Raw genomic sequence first — 23843 nt, forward strand, 5'->3', positions numbered from 1 at the left:
GGTAAGGTATCAATTTCCACAAAAATCTCATCCAGTGTACAATTATTCTCCATCAGTATATCAGAGTAGAAACAGCTTTTGAATTAAACAATTTTTGCTGCTTAATGGTAGCTAATAGTGGTTTCTCGGAGAAAATAAAATAATTCAATTCCAGACTCACATTCCCACTCTCCCTCCAGGTGGTGCTATAGCTACAAGCGGAGACAAGTTAACAGCTTGAGCAAAGACAGTTGGCCCTATCGTTGTTGTTGCTGTTACTATTAAATAAAATAACTTTAACTGCCTTAGTTCTTGGTATTCCCTCTTCCATACAGGCTCACATAATTCTTTGCTTTCTGACTGGCTGAGATTCTAGTATTGTGAGGCAAATATGAAGATTCTCAGTAGAATGACCAGGAATAACTTCAGCAAGATTGTGATAGAAGAGAAGTTATCTTATACTCTCCTTCAAGGCAGATGTCTGTCTTTTCTTTCAGGATCCCCACCATCTTCCCGTCCCTGCCAAATGGTGCCACCACTCCCGCAGATCCCAAATCAGTGCTGTCCTTCTAGGTCTACATCATCTGTCAATGCATGCCTACAGAGGCATTAGCCCAAAGTGTGCTCCCACTGATTCAGGATTAGCTGCATTTTTAAAGGACCATTTTAATACAGAAAAATTCTTCAATGAACTATTAAGGGTATATTGATATTCAGGGGTAGTGGGATCTTTTACTCTGCCACAGAAATAAGTTACAGAAAGGGGTAATAGCTATGCTACAAAAGGAAAGCTGCTATTATCTTAGTTCTTTCCACCAGAGTGTTCCTAAGTACAAATCTGATAATGGGCTTCATTAATCAGTTCACATCACAAGTCCTTAAAGGACAGCTATCTAACACCTGCCTATAAAAGTTTTGTTTCTAAGTCCCCAACCCTCACTCCTAAATCCACTCAGCCTCCACCTCTCACAAATAAAAGAATAAACGAAGAACTTAGTTCACCTCTTTGGAAAGGCCAAACCCTCTGACCTTAACCCTTAAAAACAGAGGTCAGCACAACCCCATTTGAAGACCTTGAATCTCAAATTCAACATATCAAAACAAACCATCCAGTAATTCACATGTATGAATCCAGACTTTGCAGAAGCATTAGAAATCACATGGCATAAACCTCTTGTTACAGATGATGAAGATGAAACTCAGGAACAGCATTACTTGTCCATAGTCATATAACTGATTAAAGGCAGAACCCACGTCATTATTATTTCTACCACCCCACTGGCTCTCTTCACTTTGTAAATGCAGGGGTGAGGCCATGATATAATTCTGTACATTTTTCCTGGATAAACCTCCAATCTAAAATAACTTTCTTGAAATTTATGCCAAGATGCCCTTCCCACTTCCCAGAATTCCTTAAACATTGATTTTATGAAGTTGTAGAAGAATATTCTTCCATGTTCACGCACTGACTTCACAAAGTTAATTTTAAGATTAGTAAAATATAGTTTATAAAATATAGCTCATGACAAAGATATTAGAACTACTCTAAGGTCTTGTTTTACAAGTTCAGAAGGTTCTCAGTGTTTTTAATCCTCTACAACAGGCTCCAGTGAATAAACAAATTCTAAAATTTCTTGAGTTGAGAAAATACTACTCTAACCTTTAACAAAATAGTTAGCTGAATAAGTGAAATAAGTTTATCATACGTACTTAAAGCTCTAGAATGATCCGGATTCCTTATTCCCTTTGCTCGTAACCTCTGAAGAAGAACTGTTGAGGACAACTGTTTTACAAGATACACTGCCATGGAATAGTTCTGGAAAAAAAAAGATGTAGAAAGCAAACAACATATGTAAGTAAACAGTATACATATTTTACTCTCACCATGATAGCGAAAGAAAACTAACACTTCTTAAAACACCTACTGTGTGTCAAGTACTGTCTTAGGTGTTTTCATGAACAGTAATTCATTTAATCCTGACCAAAAACCTGTTTTTATGGATGAGGATACTAAAGTACAGAGAAGTAAAAGAACTTGCCCTAATTTTGCAATTTTCAAGTATCAAACCTAGAATTTAAACCCAAGTCTGTCCTGGATTTAATATTACCTATACTTGAAACTAATGAATTTAAGGCACTTACATGAAAGAATACTGTTAAGACTAAGTATAAGCCAAAGACAATAAGATGTCAAAGCTATAAACCATATTTAGTAGGTAATAGATATATCTAAAATAGTATCTTTTTTTTTTTTTAAATTACAAATGAGATGGGCTTCCTAATTTATACCTTTTAACCTTTCTCTATGCCTTCAATTAGCTCTTGAAAAGATTATACTTGGGCCATTATCACAGCAAGCAGAGGGAATATTAAAGAAGGTTTTCAAAGAGAAGCTGCTGGTTTGGCAAATGAACAGATGAATATCCATTACCAGCAGACAGATTACCCAGAGATGACAGAGGGAGAAGGGGATGAAAAAAAAAAAAAAAAAAAAAAAAAAACAGTTAACCAACAAGCTAAGACTGAGTGAAGGGTACATGGTTAGATAAGAGAAAGAAAAGATGGCTGGGGTTCACGAAGGGTAGGAAGGAGATCTAAATGAGAAGGATCACTTTCTATTTGGTGCTAGGATCAAGAGGAAGATCAAGAGACTTGAAAAGAAGTAAAAGGAAAATAACTGCTGCCATCTTGTATTTTATAGCTACACATATTTTTCAAAGCATTCTTAACATACACTGCCTACTTCATTTAAACTTTGCAGAAGGCCTATTAAGACATAGGTAGGATAGGTATTTTTCTAAGTGAAGGGCTGATGAAACTGAGGCACAAAAAGATTGTGCAATCTGCTCATGATTAGGCAACTGCTTGATGACAGAGCAGACAGTAGAAACCAAAGGGAAAGGGTGGGAATATTAAGACAAGGAACTTAATACACTCCCGTCTTTTGACAGAAAATATATTACAATACTCTCTGGAAGGTCATATTTTTATTTAAAGTTCGGAAAGCTATCTGTGTTTACGTGCTACACATTTTCTGAGAGGGAGGAAAAAGAAGTGTCAAAAAAGCTAATTTACCTTCATTAATAAATTTCACATTAATGAGGAACAAGTAACATTAAAACTTTCCCAGCCGGGAGCAGTGGCTCACGCCTGTAATCCCAGCCCTTTGGGAGGCTGAGGCGGGCGGGTCACGAGGTCAGGAGATTGGGACCATCCTGGCTAACGTGGTAAAACCCCGTCTCTACTAAAAATACAAAAAACTAGCCGGGTGTGGTGGCACGCACCTGTAGTCCCAGCTACTTGGGAGCCTGGGGCAGGAGAATGGCGTGAACCTGGGAGGCGGAGCTTGCAGTGAGCCGAGATGGCACCACTGCACTCCAGGCTCCCTGCAACCTCCACCTCCCAGGTTTGAGTGATTCTCCTGCCTCAGCCTCCCAAGTAGCTGGGACTACAAGTGTGCACCACCATATCTAGCTAATTTTTGTGGTTTTTTTTTTTTTTTTTTTTTTTTTTTTTTTTTTTAATAGAGAGAGGGTTTCACCATGTTGGCTAGGCTGGTCTCGAACTCCTGACCTCAAGTGATCCACCTGCCTCAGCCTCCCAAAGTGCTGGGATTACAGGCATGAGTCACCGGGCCCAACTGAAAAGCTTCTTTTAGAAAAAAATCTTATTCACCATTATTATTATTTACTTGCTTAATGCTTCAAGTATGACAGAAACTGGAGAAATGCTAATTAACAATGTGAAACTATGTATTGACAACTTGAATCTTCAGAACTTGGAATTACCCTAAGGCTTTATATAAATATTTAAGAAGAGATCGAGCAGAAACTGCAGCAAGTTCAGTGAAAAGATATGCTCACTCTAGTTGAAACATGTAACCAAATAGAAAAAATAAAGTAAAAGCAGCAAAAAGAATGTGGTACTAACAAATGCCACTTGTACTGGTAATATAAAATGAAATTTTTACATAATATGAAAGAGGCTCAGCAGTAAAAAAAAAAAAAACCACCAAAGATTAACAGTGACAGAGATTCTTTTCTAGGTAGACAGTATTTTATTGTTCCTGCTAATCCTTCAAATACTAATTCCAACTACTGATATATATTATATTATACTGATGTTTTTGTCTATGGCTTTTTCAAAAGTCTTAAAAATTATTTGTCAAGTTCATGAGATCCTTTCTCTATAATTGAAATATACTCTGTTCATTATGTGCCCCTTACACTAGTACAAGTTGAGTATCCCTGATCCGAAATGCTTGGGACTATAAGTATTTTGGACTCTGAATTTTTTTTTCTTCCAGATTTTGGAATATCTGCATTATACTTACCAGTTCAGCATCCCTAATCTGAAAATCTGAAGTCTGAAATGCTCAAACAAATATCTCCTTTGAGCATCCTGTTTTTAATTTTAGAGCACCTTGGGTTTCAGATTTTCAGATTAGGGATACTCAACCTACATCTAAATAATTTCTCTACAAATAATGAGAGTTTAATAAATGCTAAAAGCAGTGATTACCCTGAGGTAGAGGTAGAAGTTACAATATAACTCACTTATTTCTTTCAGAAGAGAGCTATACTAGCTCTCCTATTTATTTCATTTGAAAAGACATAGTTGCAACATTTCTCACTGGCAACTGATTATACAAAAGTATTTGCAAAATAGTAAGATATTCTACATGAACTATTCAGAATATATTCACAAGCTGAATTAAAACAGGAATTTAAAAACAATCTACTAAGTTATTTTCTGGGCTTTGGAAAATAATGCTGATGTAGTGTTTTACTTCCCCAGAAAAACGTCTTCAAATCTTTGTAGTTTGGAAACCTTCCTATGGAAGAGTATTTCCCCCTCTCCTCTGGTGCTTTTTATCAGCAGCCATAGTCCCCTCCTCTCCTACAGTTTCAGACTTCTTTCCTATTTCACCAAAAACACTCCCCTTCTTCCTTGGTGAGCTGTTCTTTTCATACACAAAAACAGAACATTTTCAAAACTTTCCTCAAAAAGGAGGAAAAAGGGAACTCCAAGGTACACTAGAAATAAAATATTTAAAAGGATTTTAAAAACCTAATGGTGACATACGAGTTAAAGGAAAAAAATATAACCCTGAGAGATGTCAAAAAGAATTTTGATATAATTCAAAATTCATTTCTAACAAAAATATCCAGTAAAAAAGAAATATAGAAATACATCATTGATATAATAAAGTTCTATCAAACTTAATAGCAACATAATAATGTTGTAACAGTAGCAGTATTCTCATTAACATAAGGAGCAAATCAAATATGTCCACTACTGCCTGCATTGTTTAACGCTGTTTACAAAGTTCTAGGTAGTCGAACAAGAAATAAATGACAAAAGTATTAGGGTAATATAATTTATATGACATACCTCAAACTCAAAACTGTCAATGTAGAAATATCAATAAATCATCTAAAAAGCTAATAGAACTGATATATGAATTTAGCTATGAAATACATATTAAAAATAACTAGTTTTTAAGTAAACCAACAATAAATAAATTCTTTGAAAATATAACAGGAAAAAAGATCTCTTTTTATAATAGCAGTAATAATAACAACCAACATAGGAATTAGCAAAAAATATGCAGGAATTGTAGGAAACCTATTAAATTGCTGAGGAACATAAAAGAATATTTGAAAATACAGTTCCTAGAATGGTTATATTAAATATTGTAAATAAATTCTCCCTAACTTAATCTATAACTTTAAAGAAATCTCATCCAAATTCTCAGAAAGATGTGCAAGTGGGGTACAGGAGGGAGGAAAAGAAATGTGATACAGTAATTCTACTTTATCTGGAAGAATGAATGTTAAAAAAAAAAAAAGTAATACAGGAGAATCAATGTCAGCCCTGCCGGTGTGGTTCCAATAACCACCAATATGCAGATGACTCACACATTTTTTCCCTCTAGCCCAAGTGTATCCTTTAAGCCTATCTGCCCCACTGCCTATTCAGGATGTCTCACAGGCATTTCAAACTCAAAAGTTTCAAAAGTAAATTCATAATTTTCTCCATCTTGTCCTCCAATGCCCATTCTTCAAAGTAAAACAAAACAAACAAAACAAAACACACCCACATTCAGTCCTTTTCCAGTGTTTCCTCTATCTCAGCAGCAGTATCATTCACCTAGCTACCCACCCAGAAACCAAGGACTCATCAGTCACATCTTAGCCCTCGACTTTCAATTCATCACTTAATCCTGCAGATGCCCCTACTTACCTCCATTTCTACTGCCACCACTCTAGACAAAGATACTACTTCATTAATACTTCCGCAAGAGCTGGCTCCTAAGAGATGTCCTTCTGCACGATTCTGGCCTCCATTTAAACTATTTACCACTCCAAAGAGTGACCTTTTCTAAAAAGAAATACAGAACTATAAACTTCCTGCTTAAAAAGAGAAAATCCTGGCCAGGGACAGTGGCTCACGCCTGTAATCCCAGCACTTTGGGATGCCATGGCAGGTGGATCACAATGTCAGGAGTCCAAGACCAGCCTGGCCAAGATGGTGAAACCCCGTCTCTACTAAAAATACAAAAATTAGCCAGGTGCAGTGGCAGGCGCCTGTAATCCCAGCTATTTGGGAGGCTGTGGCAGGAGAATCGCTTGAACCCAGGGAATGGAGGTTGCAATGAGCCGAGATCGCACCACTGTACTCCAGCCTGGGCAAGAGTGAGACTCTGTCTCAAAAAAAGAAAAAGAAAAAGAAAATCCTTAACTTTAACATTACCTACAATGCCCTGAATGGTTTAGTCCTATCTTACCCCTCTAGCCACATCTCATATACCACTCTTTCCCATTCTCTGCACTCTAGTCAGTGAATCCCTCTCAGCTTCTTGTAAAAACCGGGCTCACTCCTACCACTGGGATGTTGTGTGGGTAGTTTCCTCTGAACCTTTCACCTAATTCCTACTCTTTTCTCAGCTCTTGGCTCAGTCACTACTTCCTCAGGGAAGCCCTCCCTGACTGCTCTCTCTCGTTCAAAGTGCCCTTTGATACACTGTAAAATCACTATGTGCCTCTCTTTTATAGTACTTCTAAGTAAGTTCACATTCTTTGTGTGTGTCACCAGGCCCCTACATCACAGGCCTCATGAAAATGAACTTTTTTCCCTCCCTATGGTACTGCCAGTTTTGAGTATAGTAGATGGCACATGGTAAGCATTCAATAAATTTCAAATGAACTGGTGGATACATATGAGTTCATATCATGAAAATTGTCCCAAAAAAGAATGCTAGACTAAGAAACAACATAGAAAACGATCAGAAACACACTCAGGATATGTAAAAATTAAATATGTAACAATGGTGGCTTCAGAATCAACATTTATTTAGTTAACAGTGTTAGAACCAGCTATTTAAAAAGTGAAAGAAAGCAATTTTTACCTCACATCACACATATATTTAATATGAACTAAATATTTAAAGGTAAAATATGAAACCTTAGAAGTCTAGAAGAAAATAAACAAATAATTCCATAGCTTGGGAAGGGCAGATAGGCAAAGCATGATGGAGACGAGAAAAGACTACATAAAGGAAATAACTGGTTAAGTTTTGGCTACACAAAAACTTTGTGTAGCCAATATTAAATAATATTAATAATATTCTGCATATTAAATAACATAAAAATAAAAGGCCAACAAACTGGAAACAAATATTTGTAACATGAAACAGAGAGTTAAGTTTTACTATATGAAGATCTCATAATCAATAACAAAAACAGCAATAGAGAAATAGACACAGATACAGTTTTAAAATGTAAATAATCACAAATATAAAACATATTCAATCTCAATAACAATGAAAAAAGTACTAATTAAAACACAGTGGTGGCATTATTTACCTAACAGAATTGGTAAAAATTTCAAAGAAGATAATAGTGTTAACGAGCACACAAATAAACACTGAAAGTCAGAGAATAAATTTGTACAACATCTTTGGAGAAGGTAATCTGTCAATGTACACAAAATTTCTTAAAATTCTGTATGCTCTTTGACTTAGCAATCCCACTTCTGAGAATTTACCCTAAGGAAATTATCATATATGCAGGCAAAGTTATAGCTACTAAGATGGTCTTCAAAATGTTCTTTGACATACCAATGAATCAATCAATAAATCAAGTAACAAGCTCAATAGTAGGGAACAGGCAAATTTATGGCACACTCATATTGGAATATGATATCATCATTTAAAATAATGCAGAAGAACATGTGATGATACAGGAGGACATTTATGATCAATTGTGGAGTAAAAGGGCCAGGTTATAAAACAATGGATACTTCATAATCCCATTTTTCAAATGGAAACATGTTGAAAATTCATTGTGAGACAAAAATAAATCCTTTTGCAGCTCATTTTACATAATTTACATATAAATTCAGGTAGGCATGGTGATTAACCCCTCCTTACAATACAAAAATCTGGTAGAAACAAAAATTCACTTACTCTTCCAATTTCTGCAGTCCAAGAAACAACAATCGTGTTTGGTACTGTTGTGGACAGTCGGACAAGTGAGGTGATATTAATTGGTCGGCTGGGTCGCTTTGGTTCCACGCCATTTTTTGTAGGTGGAAGGTAACCCTAAAAATGAAATATAATTTATTTATATTTATTATTTCCACAATCATTTTGACTTTCATTCCTTAAGAAAAAAACCCCTACAAACTGCATACTAGAAAATATTAATGTTTTCATTAAAAAGTACAGAAGCAAACATTTACAAGTTTCTTGTGTCATTATTTTTCCAAACAACCTTATACTCTCCTTATAGTAAACCTGAGAAAACTATTAGCGGGGAAAATTCAAAATCTCTTAAATTTAAAAATCAGGATGAATTCATAACAAGCTTAGACAGGTATATGAGGAGTATCTCAAGGGCACCAAAAACAGTCCTCACCCTTATGTCCTGTTTAAGACATAGCATTCTTCAAATCTCCATTCTACCACAGGCTTATAGACTCACATGAACGCAGCTGAGATTTTGTTGAAAAAACTTCTCCCCAAAATCCAGTACAACACTAAAGCTACCACACCCAACTCCAAATCCTATGTCCCCAAAGCTAATGCTACTGCTGCTAACTGTACATAGTTGGTACAAGTGTTTCACCCAGTCAATGAATATATATCCAAAATAAAAATGTTTTCTTAAGGAAAAACTATGATTTAACAACAGCTGTGATGACTTACTTATTTGATAGTTATGTTGGCAATGAATTTTAAAAAATAGCTTTTAGGACTTACTGGAAGGCTGCAAGGTTTTGTATTCACTTTCACACAAAGATTGGGTGGGAAGTGATCTTCTTGTGGACAACTGGTTTCTGATAAACAAAATCTAAACAATAAAGGACAAGTTTAATTTCCTTTATTAAAGGATGACTTCATTAGTATTATTGTTCAATAGATAAATTTAAAAGATGGCAAATTTAGAAACAACCAAAAGAGAAAACTATAAGAACTGGACTTTTCACCCAATTAATAAGTATATGTAAATAGGCTTAAAATAAATAATTCTGTCAATGTAGAGTTGTGGCAATCATGACTATCACGCTGTAGTTGTCTTCGTGATATTGCCAATTATTTGGTTAAGCATGTTCTGAGAAGCACTAGCTTCTTCAGCAATTAACAGGTGTTAAAAGAAAAAAAGGCTTGTTAGTCAAATAAAATTAAGAAATTCTGAGTCAAAACAATTAAATTAAGCTTCCTTAATACAGAACTTTTCAGAGCTTTTAACAGGCTAATAAGCATTATAAATCTCTAAGAGGAAGACCTAGCACCTGTATGCAGTATTTTCCAAATTTATTTGCCTGTGAAACACTTTTCTGGTTCTTAGCAGCAAATACTGAGAATGCTTTTAAGGCCATCCCCAGGATCAATAAGCCAAAGTACTCCTTACTTTTTGAGAACTGAAGATATTGAATATTATTTGTGCTATATCCACATAAATTTAGAATACTATTTTAGAAACATAAAAATATTTCTAAATTAAATGCAGTCTTTTGGAAAAATCAAGGATACATAATTTGTAAATTCTCAGTCTATTCACTCTTATTATTATTTTGCTATTTAAGGTATTTATTCTTTATCAGTACCTATTCTCAATATACACCTAAGGCTCATTGCACTGTTATAGAATGCTCATAACACCCCTGAGCTACATAGTAGGGAGAACCCTATCTCTGAAATCTGTGAAATATTCCTCATGTGCAAACAACTCCTCTCAACACCTGTGGTATGGGGTCTTAACCTGCTGGCCATGAAATCTGAGTATGGGGATAATGCACAATATAAAACAATTTTATATGTAAACTATTTTGAGCACATATACATGTTCATTTTTATAGGGAAACCATTCACAGCTTCTATCAAATTCTCAAAGGGATCAGGGATCCATAAAAAAGTTAAGATTTACTGATCTACAAAGATTTTCTAGAAATATACTTTGCAAACAGATGTCAAAGCTCACAGGACCACTCCTAACCCCAGCAGAACCTTCCATTACAGGCTAATTCTTTATGCTGCAACAGTTAAAAGGATGTCACAGTTTTTAAATAATTATTCCAACACAGTGATCAATTTAAAACATGGACCCTGGCTGCCTGAACCCTTTCCTATAAGAAAAGAGTAATTTAAATGACAAGTCAGTGTCTATTCAACTAATCCAAATCACCCTAATGAACTGAAGAGAAAAAAGAAAAAAAGGAATAGCAGAAAGCTTCTGTGAAGTGGTTCATGGCGCAGAGAGGAGGGAGTGGAGCAGGGAGGCGCAACATAAATGAAAACAGACTAGGTGTCTAATAAAGAAAACTTGGATCCTAATTCTCAACTAATTATTTTTATGCTTTAGATAAACATTTATAATTAGGATAGCAGATAGGCATACACTCCTAACTTAAATAACACACTATGGTTGCAGACTTAGCAACGTGGGGTGGGGAAAGAGATGAACTATTTTATTAAAACACTAAGAATCACCTAACAATTACCAAATATAACACAACATCATTCTTTTTTTTTTCTTTTCCAAGTCCTGGAGATAAATTTCAATTAAAATAGCAGTCATCAAGATTCCCTTGGAATCTCTGAATTATAGCTGATCTATCTAGACAACCTTACTTCAAAATGTAGACCACACCTGTTGCTGCTTTAAAGAATGTATGTATATTAATACAAAATACTTAGTAACTAGATCTTTTATTCTAAAGCTATGGTTTTTAAACTCTATTTTAGTCTTGAGACCCTGTCTTCAAGCAAAAACTAACCCAGAGTCAAACACGCAAAACAGATAAAAGATATAAAAGAAGCCCCACTTTGCTTCAGACTGTGTATGTGTTTAGGAGAGAAGGGGAGGGAGAAGTGGAGGATGGCAGAGGAGTATGAGCCCCTAAGGGTGGCTCCATGCAACAAGTTTGAAAATCACTGATTTAAAGGATAATGTCAAGTATCAGCACAAGCAAAATGTAAACTGTTGGGGCAGGAAGTAAAGAAGACTACAGCAATACATAAATAACTATGGAGACATCTTATTTTTGTCCTTTAATTTCTTCAGTCATTATCACAATCTGGCCAACACAAAATATACCTTTTATACAGAATCATCTTTGGCAGTGCCTTCCAAAACTGAAACTTGGATTATCACTAGTATACTGCGGTAAGGTCCTGTCATACTGTTTTACGGTATAAAAGCTATTAAGTATAGTCATATCCTCTTGAGAATCTTCAACTCAACTTTCGACTTCAACTCTGCTTTCTCACTGTTTTTACCTTATTATTTCAAAGCTTAGATGAGAGGTTTTCAAACAGTTCAATGAAGTGCTGAACAGGCGTTTTAGATTAATCCCTTTTTTAGCCTCCCAGTGTATTTGTAACTTGTACATACAACTTAGTATCTGATTATTGAGACAAGGCTGTTTGACTTATCCTCCTGACAATTATAGGGAAAACAGCTTACTGAGGAAAACAACTGTCTTATATTTTCTCTTCCATCCCTATTCCAACAGTGTGGACATTTAGGTTGGTAAGTTGAATAATAAAAGCATAATATGATGGTTTATATAAGGGAGAGAAATAATACATTTCTTAGATATTCTAAGATAAATGAATGGGCTAAGAAAAGAAACTCAATAAGGGGTTGTGAATCCATGTTGGAAAATTTCCCATTAGTCTTTGAAAAATTTTAAGAGATGTCTCAAATGGATCCTAAATTAGAGCATATTTAAATTAATTATTTAAAATACAGAACAAAACAAATATTTTGGTGTTTGTTAGTCCATGAGATACTGTAGACTTAAGTACTAATTCCTTACCCACAGTACTTTGCCTCTTATGGAGATAAGGCCCATGCTTTCATAAAACTTGACATGATATTGTAAGATATCATTAGCTGGAGCTTCTCAACCAACGGAGGGCAATCAAATATGGTTAGATATATAGAATATGACTTGTTATATTGATATCTAAACTGGAGGGTGGGCGGGCAGGGGAAAAATCTAAATTGGATGAAAATTAGAATATCTCATAACAGGAGAATGTTTTCCCAAATATCTAAACCTAATACTTTCAATACACTTACTGAAAAATCAGGTAGATTTCCTCTTATTCCTTAAAAATTTTTTCCATTTCCCCTTCCTGATAAGGAATATTATCTTTTAAACTTTGAATATACCCTATAGTCAGCACTGTACCTTAACTGGACCTGTACTGTGAAGTCACATTTGGTCCCAGAAATATCCCTAGAAGAGACAGAATAGGAATTACAATTACTTTTAAAGTATTTGCATGAAAGTTCATTCAAAGACATTGTTACTCCAGAAAAGTTTTTCAAATTATCATAAATATAACTGTTCTTAGAGTAACTAACACACTATATTTTCATTACTAATATTTGCATCACACAAATACTACCTCACCAATCACTGTTTTTAAAAATCATTTATTATACACTACTGGATTCAAAGCTCAAACTTCAAGTTACATTTGACGACAACTTACATGGAACTACTGATTTGCTGCACTTGTTGTGGTGTCAAGGCAAATGCAAAACAGGTTTCTCGAAAGCGCTGACTGTTGTCTGATGCTAAAGAAGACAAGAATTATACTTTCAATTACCTTTAAATTTGCCAGTAAAGACAAAAGCAAAAAAAACACACTCACATGTCTTTAATTAACTGGTATATATTCTAGAGTTTAGATAACAAGGCAATTAAAGCATTGAAAAATAAGAAATACACTAATTGTAACATAACAAACAGAAACAAAAATGGCTAATTCCAGAATAACAGATCAGGATTCAAATTCAGACAACACATAATCAAAGAAAGACTAAGGAAAATTTATCTAATCATATAAACGTTTGCATCTAAAAAGCACACTTGTATAAAAACATACGAATTTTATTTAAAATAGAATGATATAAACCCATTTAAAGAGACATGGTTTCTGGAAGAAGTAACAAACATACCTACCTTGAGAGCTGCACAGGTGAGATGACATTTGGTTTATAAAGTAAATTAAGAATTTTACCATCTCCTGTTTAACTCCACCATGCAAGTTTTATACAATAAATATCACGTACTGTTTTTCTCCTACTCTTAGATGAGTTCAAAATTTGCTTATTCTCACTAACTCAAAGAAGGAAAAGAGTTGTAAAAAACAGAAGAGAATTAAGAAAGGAAGGAAGGGAAGGGAAGACAGATGGGAAGAAAGAAAAACGCATGCAAGCAGGTAGGTAAGCACAGTCAGACTAGAGCAGGGGTTTCTAAAGTATGCTGTTATGAGCAACAATAGTTCCATTAGACTTTTTGTTTGTTTGTTTTTTAAGAGACAGGGTCTTGCTCTGTTGCCCAGGCTGGAGTACAGTGGCACCCACATACTCAAACTCCTGGGCTCAAAGTGATCCTCCTGCCTCACCCTTCTGAATAGGCAGGACTACAGGCATGCATCACCACATCCATTGGCTTTTAGTAGATGTTAGATACTTTTTTTTTTACAACAGTGGTTAATATCCCTTTTGCTCACTAACGAGTCCGCAGTGTTTGGCACAAAGAAGCACTGAATACTATTTATTTGTTGAATGAGTAAAGGAATACAAAAGTTTAAGAAATACCAGATTAAATTATTTATACTACTTTTCCAGGGTAATTTTCTAGAAGAAAATGATCACTAAGAGTTATTATTAAGAAACTACCGGCTTCTGGGGCACTTAAGGCCTGCGCTGAATAAGCAGCTGAAGTTGGCTGTTTCAATCTGTTGCTTAAACTGAGTTTGATTATACTTGCAAGAAACACTTCCTTTACAACTTCCAACCAAATTGCAATATGTCAGGTTAAAAAGTTGATACCAAACGTATCATTAAGAGAAAGAAATAGAAAAGAGCACTGTTGATCTAGAATTCTATCTCAATATTAACAATATCTTTTAAAGGCTAGATTTGCTTCCTGCTTTATGTGTTCTGGGATGGCTTTTTCTTAAAGAATCTATCACCAAGGAGCAGTCACTAACAGAAAAAGTTGTCTTAATTGTGAAGCATCAATCTGGCAATGCCAAAATAAGGCCCAGAATATAGAAAACCAGCTAACATTTCCCTCTGTCAGGCAATGCAAGTAACTAACTTCTTTGCTTCTTAGAGGATATATCTCTATCAAGATTTTAGTCCAGTAGACTTAGCCTAATTTAAATCTTTGGCTATATTTTTTAAAAGTGCTAAAAATAATTTCTCAAGTCCAAAAATTCATATTACTCTCTAGGCAAAATTTCAGATACATTTTAGAATATATGACTACAGTAAGTTTTGGATATATATAGGTTTAGAAAGAGAAGATATAACTAAAATAATGAGGCTATTTCTTATGTCACAAATAAAAGTCAGGTTTCTTACTTAATAATAGCCCCTACTTCCATCTCCTTTAATATATATATTGTAATGCTCATGGGGTTGCTACTATTTATCTAGAAGAGCACCTTTCACACTTTGTAGTTTTTGGGCTTAATTGCTGTTACAAATGACAGTGAAGTCTATAGTTTTGGTTTTAGATAAAACTATTTAAAAACCTTTCTGAAAGTGAAGTAAGCTACCATTAGCCCTTTCAAAAAAATTCTGGACAAAAAGAATTACAGAATCTTCATACTGAAATGAGTCTTATGAAATCATCCAAAACAATGACCTTCAATGTTGGGGGTATACATTTCCATGGGTACAAAAGACAATCCACAGGGATACAGAAAAAAGTATCTATCTGCAAAACGAAAGTTTTATAAAGATGAGATTTTACATAAAACCGAAAATCTAATTTAAGAAAAAACTAAAATGCTATATAAAATCTTAACCTTTCTAAACTCTTATTTTTCCTATAGGTTAAAAAAATTAACTGACAAATAATAATTATACATATTAATGGGGTTCACAGTGATGTTTTGACACATACAGTATATAGTGATCAGATCAAGGTAATTAGCATACACATCATCCCAAATGTTTACCATTTCTTTGTATTGGGAATGTCCTGTATGTTTTACAACATATGAGTACAATAGTTTATGTATAAGCTATATATATAATATGTACAAATACTTTGCTAAGAGGTACTTATGATCAAATAAGTTTGCAGATCATTGATCTAGAGTTCAACCTTCCTTTCAACCTTTCCATTCATTCTCTGTTTGAACCCTTTTAGACATGTGGGAGATGTGGCCTTTACTTTGTCAGGCAAACGATGACTGGTGATGAACAGTTTAATTGTAAAAATGCTTGCAGCCCAATAGAGAGTAGTAGAATATTGTAGAAAGGGACAAGATTACACAGACCTAGATTCCAAACCGGTTTTGCCACTTATGTGCCATGTGACCTTGGGTATTCATTCACTCTGAATCTTTCTTCCAATATTTAAACACAGAAACATACACACTCTGATAGGATTATTTTGAAGAATGTAAATGAGTAACATATTGAAAACAACCAATAATTTCCTTTTCTTCTCACTTTTCTCCTTAACACTATACTGAGTCAAAATATATGAGGCTGTAACTTCCACCCACTGATGCCACACAGCGAACTAATCTCACTATCCAGTGACAGCCATTCTTCAAATATTTGAAGAGACTTAATATGCCCCTCCCTTTCCAATGACTCTTCCCACTGTATTTTAGTAAAGATTTCAGAATTACTCACTGTCCAAATCTTCCTCCTCCAGACATACCCCAGGTTGTTACACCCTTATTAAAGTGACAGAACTGGCTGGGCACGGTGGCTCATGCCTGTAATCCCAGCACTTTGGGAGACCAAGGCGGGCAGATCATCTGAGGTCAGGAGTTCAAGATCAGCCTGGCCAACATGGTGAAACCCTGTCTCTACTAAAAATACAAACATTAGCCAGGTGTGGTGGCATGCGCCTGTAATCCCAGCTACCTGGGAGGCTGAGGCAGGAGAATAGTTTGAACCTGGGAGGCAGAGGTTGCAGTGAGCCGAGATCACACCACTGCACTCCAGCGTGGGCACCAAGAGTGAAACTCCATCTCATTCATTCATTTATAAATAAATAAATAGACAGAACTGGACAGCACTGTCACAGCACATATTATTTGTTCAAAATACGTGTTGCCCTTCTGTATTGGCCTATCCCAATGGGAGGATCATGTTCAGGGCCATGGACATTACCCTTGGCCAATGAAACAGGAGTGGTAGTGTACCACTTTCAAGCAGTTCTTTAAGAGGCACCCAAGGTTTTACTATCTTTGTTTCCCCTCTGCCTTAATCCCAGGGCAAACAAAACATATAGCAGAGTCACAATCTACAGCTAGTTAAGTAACATTAAGTGGGAAAGAAGCTTTATTTCTTTGGTTATTTTTTCTTTCTTTTTTAGAGACAGGGTCTTGCCCTGTTGTCCAGGCTAGAGTGCAGTGTGGCATGATCATCGCTCACTGCAGCCTCAAACTCCTGTGCTCAAGCAATACTCCTGCTTCAGCCACCATGCCCGGCTAATTTTTTTTATTTTTTATTTTGTAGAGATGAGGTCTTGCTATGTTGCCCAGGCTGAACTAGAACACCTGGCCTCAAGAATCCTCCCATCTTGGCCTCCCAAAGTCCTGGAATTACATGCCCAAATCTTCTTTGGTTGTTTCTAATGGTTGTTAGCCATTGAGATCTAAGGTTGCTTCTAAGTTGATTGATATATTCTTCCAGATGTGATGTCAGTAGAACACTACTTTCATTAACTACTTTCTGGTAGTTAATCCATACAATAATCATGAAGACAATGTTATCGGACCATTTTTCAGATGAAGAAATTGAGGTTCAGAGTAATTACTAACTTGTCAAGGCTTCAAATTTGTAAGTAGAAAACTCAGAACTGGAACTCAATCTGTACATCTCCTGCCTCCAAAGTCCGTGTTCCTCTCATAACATAGGTTTATTAGCTCTCTTGATCTCGGTGCTGTACTTCTATCAGTGCAGCCTTGCATTACACCGGATCACAGAAAATCGGAAAAGAATTACCTATTATCCTCTTATCGTAACTGCTTATCACTTTTATCTATTTCCTTCCAGTCATTCTCATATCAAACTATAGATACAATATGAAAGCTTGCTTTAAAAAAATTACCCTTATTACATTTTCAATTGCAGTCTCTATTACCATTTTTAATTATTGTATTCTCTCAGGGGACATATGAACATTTTAATTACTCCCCTGATTAGTCATTTAGGTTATTTCTAATTTTTCACTATTTGAAACAACTCTGTGGATATCTTTGGGCTTAAAGGTTTGTTTTTTGGAAGGGGGGCAGGTTATTATTTTATTTGGATCAATTCCCAGATGTGAGATTTCAGGGTCAAAAAGTATGAAGATTTTTATGAATCTTGACACATCACAAGAGCGCTTTTCAAATGGTTGTTTTACATATAAGACCATCAGCAATTTACGCATCTAGTGATTACACTCTACTCTGGCCAGCATGGGAGTTGCTGCTAATTTAATGAATGGATTCTGTTAACTCTTGAGTAGTTTAATTCGCATCTAAATATCTCCATGTTTTGTTATTTGCTGAATTTCCTATTTAGCTAATTGTCCAACCTTGTCCTACGTCTATTTATGTATTTGCATAAGGGTTTCATATACAAGAATATTAAAACCTTGGAAATTTGCTACAAATATTTCCTCCAGTCTACTACATTTTTTAGAATTTCATTTGGGCTACATTTTTAGATGATACGAAAGATTTTTATGTGGTCCAATCTGTCAACAATCTCCTTTTAAATTCTTCTGCTAATTCTGAACTTACCTGTTTCTCTGCATAAATTCAATAAATATACAATTAATTTTTTGGCTTATTGTTTTCTATGTAATTATTTAATATATCTGAAATTTTAGTTCATATTTTAAAAATCTAAATTTTAGTACTCCAAATTGCTTACCGTTACATTAACTCCATTTGTTAAATAAACTTTCCCTTCCCTATGGATATGTGTGCTTCTTTTATCATATATTAAATCCTTATGTCCTGTATGTTTCATTCTGGGCCATGTTCCCAATTATCTTTTTTATCCTGGTGCTAGTACTCTATTTTTTGTTATAGCTTCACTATGTTTCATTATCTTATAGTTAGGTTTTTCTCTATCCATTTTTTTAATTCATCTAGATGAATTTCCAAATCTTTTTCTTATGATTTTTACAGCTCAATAGTATTTTGAATAGAATTACAATAAACCTATGAATTATTTTGAGAGCTGATATATTTACATCTTTAATCTTCCTGTCTTGGACTACTGTACCTGTGTCCATTTATTCATATCTTCAAGGTTTTATTTCTATCATAGATTAGTTACACTGTTCCCATTAATGTCATTCTTAGCAAAATACCTACCAATAGAAGAATGATTGAATAAACATTCATAGAATACCCTAAAACCAAAGAAAGAATGAAGATGATTTCTATGTGTCGGTATGGGAGTGATCTCTCTAAGATACATCATTAAAGTGACAATGACAAGATTAAAAAAATACAGTATGCTACTTTCTGTGTAAGAGAGGAAGTAAGAATATATAAAGCTACGGGCTTTTTTGGAAAAAAAAAAAAAAAAAAAAGAAAACCAGAAGGATAAACTGAAATTAATTAAAAATGATTACCTATGAGAGACAGAGAATGGGATAAGAAATAGGAAGAATTTTAATATAGTTTTCTAGTTAATTTTTACTTTTAAATCAAATTCAAAAGATAAAATTAAGCAAAAATGAGTATTTCTGACTTTTTAATATTTATGGTATTTTGCATGGACTCTCATTTTGGTTATTCAAAGTGGTTATTACATAATATCAATTTTTGTTTTTCTAAGCTCTATTTTGCCAGTCAAATTGAACTTAACCCTAGTTTTATAGCCAATTCCTTAGGATTTGCAGATAAACCTTCCCTTAACTACAAGTAAGGAAAAATTAATTTTCCTTTCTAACATTTACACCTCTAGTTCTAATTCATGTCTTATTATATAGGCCAGAACTTTTACAAGAATATTTGTAGATCTTCCAGGGTTATTTCTTTGCTGTAAAATTTGATGTACCTTTAACATTGTGGTTTCTTTTTTTCTTTTTCTTTTTTTTTTTTTTAGAGACAGAGTCTCACTCTGTCACCCAGGCTGGAGTACAGTGGTGCCATCTCAGCTCACCGTAACCTCCGCCTCCCGGGTTCAAGCGATTCTCCTGCCTCAGCCTCCCAAGTAGCTGAGACTACAGGTGAGGGCCACCACGCCCCGCTGATTTTTTGTATTTTTAGTAGAGACGGAGTTTCACCATGTTAGCAAGGATGGTCTCGATCTCCTGACCTCGTGATCCGCCCGCCTCAGCCTCCCAAAGTGCTGGGATTACAGGCTTGAGCCACCATGCCCGGCCAACATTGTACTTTTTAACAATCACCTGCAAAGTTGCTTCAAAATATACATGCCTGGGAGTTTAGCCACCAGTGGAAATAATTCTGATGCACCTCCATTATTAGTAACTACATCTAGGGTTCTTCTTTCTTTTCTTTTCCTTTCTTTTCTTTTTTTTTTTTTTTTAGAGGGGGTTTTGCCGCATTGCCCAGGCTGGTCTCAAACTCCTGAACTCAAACAATCCACCTGCCTTGGCTTCCCAAAGTGCTGGGATTACAGGTATGAGCCACCACGCCCAGCCTAGATTTTTTTTTTTAAACTAATAAATAAAGACCCAGCAATCCCACTTCTAGGTATTTACCCAAAAGATTTGAAAACAGTATGTCAAAGAGATGTCTACACTCCCATGTTCATTGCAGCACTATTCAAAATACCAAGAACAGAATCAAACTAAGTGTTCATCAACAGATGAATGGATAAAGAAAATGTGGTACTAAATATATATACATAATGGAAAAGCATTCAGCCTTAAAACAGGGAGAAATTCTCTCATTTGTGACAAACATGAATGGAATTAAGAGAATACTACGCTTATTAAGTAAAATTAGCCAAATACAGAAAGACAAATACTGCATGCTCTCACTTATATGTGGAATCTAAAACAATCAAACTCATAGAAACAAAGAGTAGAATGGTGGTTACCAGATATGGTTAGAAGATAGGAGAAATAAGTTTTGTTTTTTTTTAAGATCTTATTGCACAACACAGTGAATACAGCTAGTAACATTTCAAAATTGCTGAGAGTAAATTTCAAATGTTCTCATCACCTAAAAAATGTAAAATATTTGTGGAAATTGATATGTTAATCAGCTTAATACATCAGTTGATTTAAGCATTTCACATGGTATTCGAAGATCATAATATCACTCTGTGCCCCATAAATATATACACCTATAATTTTTCAATAAATAAATATAAAGCTGTCTGTTGATTATAAAGATTCCTTATAATGTTAAAGAACACTTTTTCTATTTCTTTTTTTTAAAAATTATTAATGGGCATTTAATTTTATGAAACCTTTTAAAGTTCCTATTTAAACTCCAAATAAGCTAATGGACTCTTGGAGTCAGAAGTCCTTGTGCTTACCCCAGTTCTGTCATTCAGTAATTGTGTGACCTTGGGCAAACTGTCCGACCTTTCCATGCTTCAGTTTCTTCATCTAGGTAATATAACCCTAGAGGAACCTTAGAATTATTTTGATAACTAAATAAAAATATAAAACCGCTTATTATAACAGTGCCTACCTAACCCAAAGTAAGCAATCAATAAATGTTAGCTATTATCACATCTGATGAATTAATATATTTCTTAATACTGAACTATTTATGACTTCTAGATAGAGGATATATCTCTATCAAGGTTTTACTCCAGTAGACTTAGCCTAATTTAAATCTTATTATTCCTTCAATATTCTGATAAATTCTACCAGTTAATATTTTAAGGAACACAACTATATTCAAAAAGTGAAACTGAATGATAGCTTTTTTTTTAAAAGTGTTACCTTTGTTTCTTTGTATTCCTCTTTGGCCTGCTTACTTTTTAATAACTGAGAACATTTTGTAGTATACAGAAATTGTTTATTCCTCAAAAAATGTTCTGAAGAATTTACCAGCAAATGCATCAAACCCAGAGTTTTTCTTTTTTAAAAAAGTAGTTCTTTGATAATATTGTCAAGTTATCAGTATATCACATTTTATACATTATTTTCACTGCATATACATTTAGAAAAAAACATCTGGAATGTTTAATATATCTGGAAACTTCATTGAGGTTTCTGAAATTTATTAACATATAACTGTGTTAATGTATCACTCCTAATATTTATATACCTATGTTCCTTCTATGTGATTTAAATCTACTTTCTATGGTTAATTTTGTTTAATCAGATCTGCAAGAAGCATATTCTTTCATGAGCCTTTTTCTTTTTAGGTTTATTTATTAATTCCACCCTTTTTCCTATTTTTAAAAAATCTTTATTTTTAATTTTTGTGGGTATACAGGTGTATATATTTATGGGGTATATGAGATGTTTTGATACAGGCATGCAATGCATAATAAACTATTTTTTCTAGTTTCGTATGATGAAATATTGCTTTTCCCCCCTCAAAATGAACATCTTTGTTTTTTATTTCCAATTACAGAAAATATGCAATACTGGCTGTAAAAAACAAAAATTAAAACCACACGAGATTACAAAATAAAAGTCTACCCCATAATTTAGCTGCTTCCCCACGGGATGAAGAAAACCCCCGAACATTATGAAAAATCTGGTATACAACTATAGGGACTTATAAGCACACATAAATCTCTGTAAGAGTGTGTGTGTGTATGTGTGTGTGTGTGTGTAATTACAATTATTTTGCAATCTTTTTCATTAAGATTTTAAGTTTTGAGGATGTTTTCATTTCAACATATACATAAATTATCTAATCCACTTCAATGTCTGCAAAGTATCTACTACATAAACACAATTTAAAAATAATTTTTACCTTTATCTTTAATATAATACTTCTATTTTTCTTAAATTTTATACTAAATTCTTGGTTCTTCATCTTTTTAAATGATAAAAGCATGCAGTGTTTTCTTTTGGCTTTTCATTAATGCCTTATTTTCATAATCTATTTTTTTAAATGTCGTTTTAAAAATCTTTGTTTTAGTATACTCACAGCAACAACTTTTATAGTTTCTGCTGTTTTGAATTAGATACTATGTTTATGGTCAAGTATATATATAGCTTTATAAATATTGCAGACACTTGAAAAGTAACTGGGCCAGGTGCAGTGGCTCAGGTCTGTCAACCCAGTGCTTTGGGTGGCTGAGGCAGAAGGATCACTTGAGGCCAGGAGTTTGAGACCAGCCTAAGCAATATAGTGAGACCCTGTCTCTACAAAAAATAACTTTAAAATATCAGCCAGGCGTGGTGGTATGTGTCTATATTCCTAGTTACTCAGGAGGGTGAGGCGGGAAGGACTGCTTGAGCCCTGTAGTTCGAGGTTACAGTGAAAAATGATCGTACCACTGCATTCCAGCCAGAGTGACAGAGAGACCCTGTCTCTAAAAAATAGTAATAAACTGTATCCTCTAATATTTATAAGATACAAAATTTAAGAAATACATGTTATATAACACATATATTAAAAGTTTTTTTTTCTGTTTGTTTTACCACTGGTTACTGCTGTTTATCCATGTCTTTTAGTTTTCCAAGAGAAAAAAAATATTATTTCTATTTTAGATTTTCATTGTCAATGTTTATCTTTTCTAACATTTATTTATTGTACATTCTGTGACTGCTTCTCAAGTTTGTCCTCTGTTCTACTAATTTGATTTTCTACAATACTATTTCTCACTTCCAACGAAGACTTAATTTTGGCTACTGCATCCATCTGTTGGAATGCAAACAGGAACAGACCCTTCAGAGAAACTCATTCTCAATTCCTAATACCACTGAGAAAGGTTATTACTTCTAGCAGAATCTGGAATGTTTTAACAGACGATGTTCTAATAAAAAACAGTCATATTTTTAGAATCTGCTGGTTTTTCTCATTTGTTCCAAAAATTTTTTTTTTTTAGATCAGAATTCTCAAATCCGGCTATACGATAGAATAACTTGGAGAAATAAAACCACACCCTAGCTAACAACCAATCCCACTAATTGTGAGATACAGATATAATATTTCTTAAAGGTTTTCCAGGTTGGCCAGGAGCAGTGGCTCACACCTGTAATCCCGGCACTTTGGGAGGCTGAGGCAGGTGGATCATTTAAGCCTGGGCAACATGGCGAAACCCTGTCCCTACTAAAAACACAAAAATTAGCTGGTCATTGTGGCACACACCAGTAGCCCAAGTTACTCAGGAGGCTGAGGCAGGAGGATCATCTGAGTCTTGGGAGGTTGAAACTGCAATGAGCTGTGATTGGGTCACTGCACTCCA

General features: G+C 34.5%; 1 protein-coding gene across 4 annotated transcripts in view; it reads right to left on the reverse strand.

Annotated features, from left to right (window-relative positions):
- The window catches only part of PIAS1 (protein inhibitor of activated STAT 1), a 224867-nt gene that overhangs the window by 34167 nt on the left and 166857 nt on the right, over nucleotides 1-23843 (reverse strand). For all 4 annotated transcript variants that reach the window (XM_055277989.2, XM_055277991.2, XM_055277990.2 and 1 more), the window contains 5 exons: nucleotides 12992-13076; nucleotides 12685-12732; nucleotides 9245-9335; nucleotides 8450-8584; nucleotides 1690-1795 (listed from right to left, as the gene is read on the reverse strand). In XM_055277989.2, coding sequence (XP_055133964.1) covers nucleotides 1690-1795; nucleotides 8450-8584; nucleotides 9245-9335; nucleotides 12685-12732; nucleotides 12992-13076 — 465 coding nt within the window. The remainder of the gene's footprint in view (nucleotides 1-1689; nucleotides 1796-8449; nucleotides 8585-9244; nucleotides 9336-12684; nucleotides 12733-12991; nucleotides 13077-23843) is intronic.

Source organism: Symphalangus syndactylus, chromosome 5 (assembly GCF_028878055.3).
Source record: "Symphalangus syndactylus isolate Jambi chromosome 5, NHGRI_mSymSyn1-v2.1_pri, whole genome shotgun sequence".
In the NCBI taxonomy this organism is placed as follows: Eukaryota; Metazoa; Chordata; class Mammalia; order Primates; family Hylobatidae; genus Symphalangus; species Symphalangus syndactylus.